Consider the following 12500-nt stretch of genomic DNA (forward strand, 5'->3'; position numbering starts at 1 on the left):
AATATAATTTTTTTAAATGTTCATAAAAAAAATTAAAGTGTTTCCCACAAGTGTATATTTATATAAAAGAAAACTTACATGTTACAATTGCCTACAGTAGGAGGAAATTTGGAGGGGGGAACTGGAAAGAAATTTATATCAATTGGTTTTTAAGACAAAAATATAGATTTATTTATATGAAACTAAGGGCTAGATTTATTTTTAGTAGTGGTAATTATAGTAGCAATTATAAGGAAAAAGGTTAATAGTATTTTATCGTTCTTTCTTGTTACAGAGAATAATTTCTGCACAAGTTTTGAATGCTACCATTTTGAACATATTGTTAATGGTTTAATTTCTTCACAGGCATGTTAAGGATCTCATCATCCTAACCTCTGGTGTATGCTTACTCAGTACCATGACTCCATACTTCTGGTACCTCTGGCTGTTGGTGAGTGTCACTACTGTTTTTGGACTCCGATTTTGATTTTGATTTTGAGTTGTGATAAAAGCCATAATTTCTTTTTTTTCTATGTCTTTTCCTTTTCTGTTTCATTCCATACTGGGAAGAATTATACATATACTGGGATATGAATGTGTATGTTTATATACACTTTGTGGGTAGGTATGTGTATAGACATAATTATATATTTATATATTTACATAAATGTATACTCATATACACACACATTACTTTTTATACATTATCACTATTACTAAGTTTAGTGCCACTGTCACCAGATGAAGCAATACATTTCAACCCCTTCCTAATAAATCCAGATTTTATGAAATCATGTTTTGCCTTATAAAGAAAAGTGTCTAATAATTAAGAAAAAACAAAAAGAAATCTATTTATCCCATGGGATTAGTTGAATGTGGTTAAAGTGGTTTAAGGTATCATGGTAAATGTATCTGAACTTCTTTTCAGGCTCCTTGTAGAGGAATGCAGATGCTGTGGACAAATATCCTTGGCCCGTGGTTCTTCCAGCCGGCTCCCGAAGAACCACAGGACAAGAACCTTGAGAAGAAGCAGCGGAAATTAGAGAGAAAGATGAAGTACCGTTAACGTCTTTTGTTGAGGCTGAAAGTTTTTCACATTTCTGTTAGAAAATTTTGTTGTTTTTGCAATTTTATAAATTGCACTCTACAATTAATTTATTTTTATGGAGTAACATGAATTTGGAGAGTAGGCTTTCACCCTTACAGATGTTTGATTCTAAATTGATATTTGATATGTTGTGTACAATAACAGAATTATATAGGGTTTGGTTTATGATTAGCAGATTGAGCTTGTGTTGTAATTATTTTTGTATTCCTGTCAATTGTTTTTCTATTGTATCTGTATTATTTATAGTTGATTAATAGATATGGAAGGTACACAATTCCTCATACAGTTCACCCACCTACTTTGTATTTTGTGAGCTTCACCAGGAAAATAATAATTTTGAAATATTAGACTTCTTTTATATAAATTGCTTTAGGCAAGGGACTCAAAAATGGCATTTTTTTTACTCCTATACCTCTATAATGTACACCAATATGCACCCATTTGTACTTCAATGACTGTAGCTCCAGATTTGGTATGACTGCAATAAAGAAATGAGAAGAAATTGCCAAGCCTTAATATGTTACTCTTTTTTGCATGTAACTGTACTCAATTTTAAGTAAATCCCTAGTTTCCTTGAAAGGCTCATCATTTTTTTATGCTATTCTCACCGGAGATAGAGACATGCTTTGAACATGTGTGCTTGGAAGACAAGGTACTATCAGCCAATGATGGAGGTCACTTACCTGACAGGGTCATGGGATAAATATGCTATTGGGACAGGTATTTCAGTTTTCATATACAATCTTACCTAGAGTTCAAAGAGATAAAGAGATTGAGTTCAACTGAGGCATGGACATAACATCTACTCACAACCTTGCTTCACCGTCGTGTTTCATACATGTTTGTCTCCTCAATTTGTTAGCCTATTCAGACCCTTTACAGTTGTGTTTCAGCCTATCCTGCATGCAGAGAATATACTTGTGTGTGTGTAAAGAGTACATGAAGAGGTATAGTTGGGTAATCTGGGAGGAGGGAATGTAAGAGTAGCATATATTTCAGTATGTAAATTTTTATTTTATGGCGTACGGTGCCAACCAAAGTTTCACAAAGTAGGTGGGCATATTGTACCTGTTTGTTGACACTGTTTGAAGAAACATGGCTGTGTTTTCTTGTTTTCTGTGTTTGCTTAGTCTTGATGAGCAAATCCCAATTTTTTGTAAAGGTGTCTTCATCGTCATCCTATTCTATATCATTAGCCTAGTGATTCTTGAACTTTAATGGGGTTTAGTATTAGATTTGTTTATTCATAAAACTATTCCTTGCTTGTTTTTGATGCTGCAAAGGTTCTAGCAATTTATTCCTAATTATTTCCCACAAAATAAATTTGTTTGAATAGTTTCCTTCACCCAGTGGTTCAATGGTGGCTTATTGTTTATTCTTTCTTTCATCTGAACAGGAAGTAAAAGAAATATATATTCTCATCACATAAGTATGTAAGTGGAGTATTACCATGCCAGATTCATTCACAAGTGTATGTAATATAGAATATGAGAAACCAGAGTATTGCATCACTAAAATCTGAACACACTCGGTATCTGTTTGGGATTATTTTCATTATTTACTATATTTGTTGGTGGATAATTCTGAGCTAAGGCTAGTGATAAGATTACATGGTTGTACAGTTTGCATAATACCATATTAAATTATTTAGTGTACGAAGACTGACCAAGATTGAATACAGTAAAAAGCATAAGAGTTGGGTATGTGGCACCAGGAAGCAGACAATATATTGTCCATATTGTGTCTACATGTGAATATTGTATACATATCCCGTTTTTAATATATGACTACGCTTTTAAAAATGCATCGAGTCTTTTAATCTATACAGAATGTGTAATATGCTATAAAAGTAATTTTCTATCTTAATCTTAGCCATTTAATACCAGGGAAACACACCTTACTATGCCAAGTGAAAGAATTGCATGAGGTTATGATATTTATAATTATGTTTTGATGCTTCCAATAAAAGATGAAGTTTTGTGAGGACGAATTTTGTAAGGCACAGCTTGCTACGAACTTTGCTATTCTCGAAGGATTTTGCACATCCGAAGTCCACTTTTCTATAGATCGCCGTCTTTTTTCTAGTAGCACGTATGTAAGTAAGTATTTGGTGGAGAGATTGTACCATGTGGTGACTATTTTACTATTGAGGGAAAATGTGAAAGATATAGTTATAGACATCCTTCAGTACTTGAATGTATCTATTTTTGTTTTACAATAATTAATATATCTTACTGTTGTGGTAGGTAGAATCTACCTAACTTTCTTTGCTCAACGTCTCCATCCCACTTATTTAAAAAAATATATATATCACTCATAATATTCTACATCAGTCCACAAGAATCACTCCTCATTAGCAGATTTATCAGAAAGTGAGTCATTATGTAGTCGAGATCATGTTAGTTGAAATTTCATATTTGGATGTTGTAACTACAATATTTAAATTTTGTATTGAGTTCATGCATTAGCATTAAATGTTTGTGACATCATAGAAATAATCTGAATACTAGACCCATTTGGTTGACATATTATAGAATTATTCTAGCTTGCAGATTCTGTGCTAAATGTAAGCATGTGTATTTGTTATTCCCATGAAGACACGTGTTCTATGTATAGGGTTTCTACATAAAACAGTTTCTGCAGTGTAGCCCTCAAGTTCACCATTGTGATTAAAGTGTCAATTATCTGAACTGCTGTTTATTATCATTTATTTGATTTTGCACATAAGACTAGATATTAGGGGAATAGGTGGTTTTATAAATCCACTTATTATTTGGAGAGAAAAACATTCTCTAGAACTTATTTGATCATACCATTATAATCCTTTGTAATTATTTTCTTGGTAACAAAAATTCATGATCATATTATGTTTTGATTAAAAAATTATATATATGCTTAACAGTGTTAATCACAAATACAAGTAAAAAATATGTGTAAATATAGTCAATTAACTGACTTTTAATAGAACAAGTCAAATGTGTTAAATGGTAGCACAAGGCAGAAGATTGAATTATGACTTCAGTAAACAGTAGTCTTAGATAAAACGTCATTTAGATATAAATGGAGTTGTGTGCAGACATGTTTTACCTGCCTAACAAAACTGAAGAAATTTCCAAAAAGCATTTGTTTGAGAGTGGTTTACCATACACACATGAAATGAATTAGTATTACAGAAATCAAGAGGATAGTATTTGGGAAGAAAATCATAATGTGTAGCAAGAAGTACAAAATTACACCAATTGGTAGCATCAATATTTTTCACTCTTATAGTAATTTGCATTGTATTGTTTCCTGTGATTGTTATCTCTTCAATCACAGTCCCACAGTAGAAGGCAGCAAAGGTTTTAAATGTTTGTATAATATATTCACCATTCAAAGTATTTTAGAAACAATATAAAACATTGGTAGTGCATGAACAATAATGTACTATATATAATACTTGGATATATATTGTTTGCACCATAGACTAAGCAAAGCATGTTTTGGAGTTCTTTAAATAACATTTTTGAAAGCTTTTTGTATATTCACTGAAGTACATTTTAGTATGACAACTGTATTACAGTGCTGTAATTGCATTTTTTTTAATGAAAAAAGAAAATATGTATATATATATATACTTCTTCAGTTCTGCCACTTTAACCAAATAACAAACTCCAAACCAGTATATATTCAGGGTAAGAAAATGATATGTAAGAACTGTATAAATATTTACAGTAGCAATTATCATTACTTTCTTGCTGTCATTAGGAGGAATAAGCTGTTTGGTTGCATCGAGGTGGGTTTGGCCAATGCAAACACCAGATCATAGATATTCATCATCTATAAAGTTGTATGCAATTATGAGAGGGTTTAACTAAACCTCTGCAGTTTAGAAGCCCAATGCTTAAATGTTCGGGCAGTGTTATGTGAATAGTGCTTGTCAAGTAGCTACAAGATATTATTGAGATGCTTTAGATAGATAGGCATATTAACATGTGGTAGATGAAGGAAAATGTAAAGAAAAAATGTGACAGATTTTACCCCTTTTTCTATTCTGATTCTGATAGGGTTTTATTTCAAATAAATGGTAAACGAAATGCTTTCTCCTTGAATTATCATTTTTTTGCAGCATTTTATATGTGTAAATATAATGGTATGTTAACAATACATTGTCAGAGCTGTTAGTATTGCACATTATTTAGTAAATTCATGGTTCTCATAGTCATTCATGTGATAGGTGAGACTCAGAAGGGTCAATTTAGAACCATTTATTGTTGTAATACACTCCTTGGCAAAGCAACTTACTTATATCTTTTCATGTAGATTTCTTTAGATCATTTCAAAAGTATGGAGATAGTAAAACACCTGTGTCACATACATCAAATATAGCTTTATTTTGTCTCTTGTCTACTGGAACTAGATAGTAATTATCAAGTTATAAAGTCTGGACAATTATCACCTCTTTTAGATTTTTCTCATGGCTGTGATGTGAAGGAATGGACTGAGGAAATGTATGTCTTAAGATTCCTGATTTTCAATAAGTTGAACACACATACAAATGGAGGCTACTCATAATGAGGTGGACTTTGATTACAGCAGCTGTGAAATGTGTCATCCTGTTGCATCGAAATATTAATTAACAGTCGTAGATACAATGGATATTAGTGTGCATGTTCTATACACACCGTATCTTCCAATTTTGATAATGTTAAGGCCACCTGACGTGATTCACATATACATTCATTTGTAAAGTTGTGTTCAAGTGAGGTTGAATTTTGATTAATAACAATCCAAATTCAGAAAATAATTTAAATGTTAACAGCAGTCATCAAAGTAAAAGGCAATTTCTTACAACCTTTCAATAAGGAAGAGTTGTATATTATTTCATATCTACTGTCATAGAACACAATATTATTCATGAATATTTGTATTTGTAAGTAATAATATTAAGGCAAAGGAAGGTTATCTGTCAAGATATAAAAGAGAATGCAAGAAATACTCAAACATTTGAAAACATTTCAAAATAATCAGTGTGTGATGTACAATTTAAGTTTTTAACTCGACATCAGTGTCATGTAAACTCTTCCTGTATAAAAAGAAATCTGATAGAAAGTAAACATGAACTCTTTGATAACTACATATTTTACGGAGTAGAGTTTTACCACCCAAGGTAGGCTCAGATGATTTTCCCTTTTTTTAATTTATTTTTTTAAGATTATTCTCAGTACTTGGACTCAAGGCAAAACAGATCACCGAGAACAAGTCACAGTTCTCTTTCATTGCAGTTTGCTTTGTTAAGTCATTAGGAGCTTCTAATATGCATAATATGGCACTGTTTATCAGCAATCATGAGCTTTTACAGGTAAATTACTAGTTCTTAAATTTAGATTCAAAACCCAGTCACCTATAACTTTGAGCTTGGGATGAACTAGATACATTGCCTTTATTCGTTTAGTCTTTTGAACATTGAGACAGGAGTAACCTTATTATTTTACAAATTTCATGGGTAAAACAATTACCCTTACTGCATAGCTTATATAACTTTTATGTGTAACTCGCCAACATACTTTAAATTAGGATATCTTTTAAATCGTTATCTTACTCTATAAACTATATATAACTTTTCGTCATGGGACAAGTCACATTCCCTCGTCGTTGTTCACAGAGTCGGCTTTGGTCACAAAAAAAAAAAATTGAAGGAAAGAGCCGAGCATTCCAGTTACATATATATGCTCATACCCTCTCATTCTGAGCACCAGAGAAGGCAGATGATCAAGACACGTTGTAAACTTGCAGGAGTGACACATTTTACAGATATATACAGTGGAAACAAAGTATGTATTGCTGATTATGGTACACCACATTGACAAAGTTATTGCTGTGCTTTAACGAAGGAAGGCTTAAAGTATTTCATTCATGATAAAGCAGGTGAAGGTGAAATACAAGAGGATAACATAAGAGGAAGGGGGGAAACATTCTCTAAACCTCCTTCTATAACCTAAAACGACGCTATAAATAAAGTCACTTTGTATAACGAGAAACAACATACATGAAATATTATATCACAAACGTTTTATGTGCTGCAAATGACACATAAAACAATCAAAGTGAAAATACCTACATAACAAGTCCGTGAGAAGCACAAGCAATATGTAACAGAAGTGCACTCAGTAAGGAACAACAGTTTTGTATCAAGAGAAACCACAGTAAAGAAAAGAAAAAAAATACACTTCGGGTTTGACTGAAGATAATTATGTAATTATAACAGTATATAGTATCATACTCATTAAGGTTTATATATATATATATATATATATATATATATATATATATATATATATATATATATATATATATATATTATATACGTATATTACATATGCATATGTTTAGGTAAATGTATTTTAACTATCTTCTGAAGTCCATTTTGCCTTCTATTATTTCATCTATTTCTTTTTCTTTTTTTTCACGCCATGCTTGTGTTATCATTTCATTTATCAGTCATTTCGAAAACACACTCTTTTCCAAGACTTTCCTCGCCCTAAGTTTTCACTCCAATGTCGCGGACTCTCTTTTCAAATCAAAGAAATAAAAAGTTATTTTTTCCTTTTCTTTGAATCAACTGAAACGTTGCACTTTCACTTCACTTCATTTACGACCGAAGTTCAATCACCTCATGTCAGTCTGTCTTTTTTTTTTTTTTCTTTTTTTTGCTATCTTTTAGCAAGTCTTTATATAACTTTCCTCCTTGTCCTTATCACCCCTTCAATAACTTACCAGTATCTACACACCGACATATTCTACTGTTAAACAAAAATCTCTATCTTTGTACTCGTTATCTCTATCAGTGTATGAAATCTCGCTCGATACTAGCAAGAATCTGCTGCTCGTTCTGGTCGTATCTCAAGGGAGGGGACTTGACGCCTGATGTTGTGAAGTCGTCCCTGGAAAGATAAAAAAATATGTAAAAAAAAAATAAAAAAAATAAAAAATAAAAATAAAATCATATATATATATATATATATATATATATATATATATATATATATTTACATTTATATATGTATATATATATATATATATAAATGTATATATATAAATGTATATATATATGTGTGTGTGTGTGTGTGTGTGTGTGTGTGTGTGTGTGTGTGTGTGTATGTGTGTGAAAATATTTATATATATAAAATATTTATAAAAATATTTATATATATAAAATATTTATAAAAAAAATATATATAAAGAAAAAAAATATATATAAGATATTTCTATGGGCGTTAGGTCTCTGGGGCCATATTAAGGAAATAACGTTGTAATCTATAAATGTATATTGCGTCAAGTGAAGCTACAGCAAAAATGAAGGTTTGAAAGGAAGAAATGCGTTAATATAAAAAGGGAGTGAAATGTTATTATATGAAGAATCATATAAGAAAGTTGTATTGCATTTCTACATCTGCTTAATCTTTATTCATGCCGTATTAATATGAGTATTCCTTTTTTCTAATGCTATTTCCCATCTGGAACATAGTTTATATGAATATTAATTTTAAAATAAACATGGTATGGATAAAAATGTAATGTAAAAAAGTCTAGATTTACCACAAAAAAACAACAAATAGTGATACTTTAAACATATGATCTGAAGTAAGATACAATTAACTCATTACGGACAAAATTCGAACTTATCACATCTTTTCATAAAGCCATTGCCGAATCTAATGGTCACTGGCATTAGATAATTGGATGGTGTGTGTGTGTGTGTGTGTGTGTACACACACACACACACACACACACACACACACACACACATATATATATATATATATATATATATATATATATATATATATATATATATATATATATATATATACACACACACATATATAGTGTTCATGTTCGTCAAAAATGAAGTTATTCTGGCATCCTCCCCCCCCCCCTTACCAATATACTGGCCACGTTGAGAACCACTATTATCGCCTCTATAGAAAATTAAGACATGTGATCGTGAAAATATAAACATGCTTTTGTCTTGACAATTCTATTAATCAAGTATTTTGTTCATTTAGGTAATTTGATTTAATCATTAGAACTGTTAGGTAGGATAAGGATACTTATAATTTTATACCTACGGTTCATACCTCAAAAGAATATCTAATGTTTGATTTAACTATATTTTATATGCGCCATCTTATGGCAAAGCTACCAAGTATAATGTAAACAACCATTCTAGAGATTTCTCCCAGAATACACTATTGTATGCAATAATTGTGTTTCTCTGATCCCCACATCATTTATCTATATATTGACAAGCCAAACTTCCTTAATTTACGCAAATATGACATTTTCCACCACCTCAACATACTGGTTTGAAATGGCCGTTATCTGTACTTGTATGGTTTATCATTATACTCTCTGTTTAAACTGTAATTCCCATACAGACTATGATGTATTTAAGTATTTTGGGTTATTCCACTTATGGGTCGGTACCTCATCCTTAAGTAATTTCATAATTTCAATATATCTATATCTTTGTATCTATATGAATTGAAATTCTTTTCATATCGCGATGTTTCGATCTCCTGTTGGCTTGCTACTGAAAATCGCTTAATGTTTACGATCATGATGTATCTTTACTACTCTCTTGTTTACAAAAAAAAAGAAAAAAAGATAATGAACAGAAAAAGAAATTTGTTCAACATGAGATGGTGTTACTATTAAAATTCGATTATTGTATTACTGTGTTATCATATTAACGGCAAAAAATCAATAAAAACAGTGCTGATAACAACTCAATTACTAATAACAATGATTATAATAACAACAATAATAATACTGTTAGATACAGCCATGATGACAATAAGAACAATTATGATCATGATAAGAATAACAGAAATGACATTCTATCAACAAATTAAGACACTTAAAAGCAAAAACCAACGAATGAATACATTTCCTTATCTTAATCATTCCCGTACGTGACAAATATCTTATCTAATAATTGAAATAGAGCCTTTTGATCTTAAGAAAATCTTGCACCATAAATTTATATAAAAAAAAAGAAAAAATTGCGGTATTATTACATCGAATTAAATTGATTTAGACCAGCCGGAAATACCCGTGTCGTTTCAAGGTCGAGGGAAGGAGTATTTAGACTGGGCGAACCTTGACCTGGTTTCTCATCGTTCGATCTAGTGTAAAGTTTGTTTGTTTTTTGGTTAATTTGTCATTTTCCATCTTGGTGTGTGTGTGTGTGTGTGTGTGTATGTGTGTGTGCGTGTGCATGTGTGTGTGTGTATGCATGTGTGTGTGTATACATCATTATACACACACACATGTATCTATCTATCTATCTATCTATATATATATATATATATATATATATATATATATATATATATATATGTGTGTGTGTGTGTGTGTGTGTGTGTGTGTGTGTGTGTGTGTGTGTGTGTGAGTGTGAGTGTGTGTATGCATGTTTGTATGTGTGTGTGTGTGTGAGTGTGAGTGTGTGTGTGAGTGTGAGTGTGTGTGCGTGCATGACCCGTCATACTTTATCATTTATTTTTGGTCTCATTGAATTAGGATTATCTTCTCATCCTCTTATATCCATTCCATTAAAAAGAAAAGAAAAGAAAAAAAAAACATTTCATTTTCATAAGAAAAGCAAACCATTTCTTCTCCTTTTCTTCCTCTACTACTTTTTTATCAACACCCATCATAATTCCTCTCCTAATCCACGGTTAAAAACAATTAACCTCTGCGCGTGATGAAGGCTGAGACACAATGGTCCTATTGATCCACTGCACCAAGCGCGCCGTGATGAAGAAAGGCCTGTTACTCCTCGGCCAGATTTTCTTTTAGGCCGGTGGTCTCTGAAGTTCCTTTCCTTCATGCAGAATACAATACCGGGGAGTACTCAGTCTCGTGCTTTATATATTATTGAAGGACGGAAGAATCAGTCATATGTGTTAGTAATATTTTTTCCTAATTTTACTATAGGACTTTAGACTTTAAGGTTTATTGTTTCATCTGCATTACGATAACGGCTGTAACATTTTCATACGCGGAATTTAATTAAATGAAGAAAGACCAATGATGCCTGATATTTCTCATCCATATTTTCTTTCAGTCTCTGAGGTTCCTTCCTCCGCATTACAACACCGGAGGAAAAAAATATATAATTAAAAGAAGAGAGATCAACTTAGGGTAATTAAATGCAGATTGATGCAGGGAGGTCGATGTTAGACCAGCCATAATCATTGTTTTTAGTTCGTATCTTAAACTTACGGCAAACGGTTAAACAAAAAGGTCCGGAACGATTAGGACGCGAAGGGGGCAAAGCGGCACGCGATGGACCCACGGAAATCAAACCAACCAACGATTCGTGTTGCTTTATATCATTAACTCTTCGTCTGTGGCAGGTCGAGCATCACCTGACGATCAAAATGAGTCTTCCAGTCAGGCAGACGCCGTCTTGTATACACGAAGATCAACACGAATGCCACGATATCCATCCTTGGCGATCAATTAGTGACGAGAAGCGTGGAATTGTGGTTTGATGACGTCAGCGTGTTGTGCTCGTGACGTCATGGCTACAGATTTTTTTTATTTTATTTTTTTTTTTTTTTTAAGAATAAGATAAATTCTCGAGTCAAGGGAATAAAGTGTAAGTTAATCTAGTATATACATGTTCAACAAGAAAGGTTATTTGATGTTTTTTTATACGTGCCTGTCCTTTCATGAAAGGTCTTTGTTGCGGTACGGCATTCTTCCTTTCTTCTCCCTCTTACTTTCCTTTTCTTCTTAAATATATTTTCTCCGTTTTCTTCTTTTGCTTTTTCTTTCATCGATGTTCACTTTTTTTTTCTCTCTCACCTGTTGGGATCTCTCCTCCTTTGATCATCGTTGGTTGGTTTCTTTCTCTCTCATTCGTTATATTCTGTTTCCTACTTTCCTTATCCTGCTATTATGTTGTCATAAATACGTGTATATATATATATATATATATATATATATATATATATATATATATATATATATATATATATAAATATATATATATATACATATATATACATATATGTATATATATATGTATATATATATATATATATACATATATATACATATATGTATATATCTATATCTATATCTATATATATATATAATATATATATTATATATATATATATATATATATGTATATATTATATATATGTATGTATATATATATATATATATATATATATATATATATATATATATATATGTATATATATATGTATATATATATACATACATACATACATATATATATATATATATATATATATATATATATATATATATATATATATATATATAAATTTGTGTGTGTGTATGTGTGTCTAGATAAATAAATATACATATACATGTATGTATATATAAATGT

The 12500-nt window shown here is 31.1% G+C and overlaps 2 protein-coding genes across 2 annotated transcripts in view; one reads left to right on the top strand and one right to left on the bottom strand.

Annotated features, from left to right (window-relative positions):
- LOC122254387 (transmembrane protein 208) overlaps positions 1-3773 on the top strand; it is a 6850-nt gene extending 3077 nt beyond the window's left edge. Inside the window, exons 4-5 of the mRNA XM_043018056.2 lie at positions 346-430; positions 908-3773. Of these exons, the coding sequence (XP_042873990.2) occupies positions 346-430; positions 908-1045 (223 nt within the window). The 3' untranslated portion in view covers positions 1046-3773. The remainder of the gene's footprint in view (positions 1-345; positions 431-907) is intronic.
- A 3980-nt stretch (positions 3774-7753) lies between these two features.
- LOC122254386 (uncharacterized) overlaps positions 7754-12500 on the bottom strand; it is a 24978-nt gene continuing 20231 nt past the window's right edge. Inside the window, exon 5 of the mRNA XM_043018055.2 lies at positions 7754-8010. Within this exon, the coding sequence (XP_042873989.1) occupies positions 7911-8010 (100 nt within the window). The 3' untranslated portion in view covers positions 7754-7910. The remainder of the gene's footprint in view (positions 8011-12500) is intronic.

This window comes from Penaeus japonicus, unplaced genomic scaffold (assembly GCF_977035675.1).
Source record: "Penaeus japonicus unplaced genomic scaffold, GWHDUDI00000001_assembly GWHDUDI00000004, whole genome shotgun sequence".
NCBI lineage: Eukaryota > Metazoa > Arthropoda > Malacostraca > Decapoda > Penaeidae > Penaeus > Penaeus japonicus.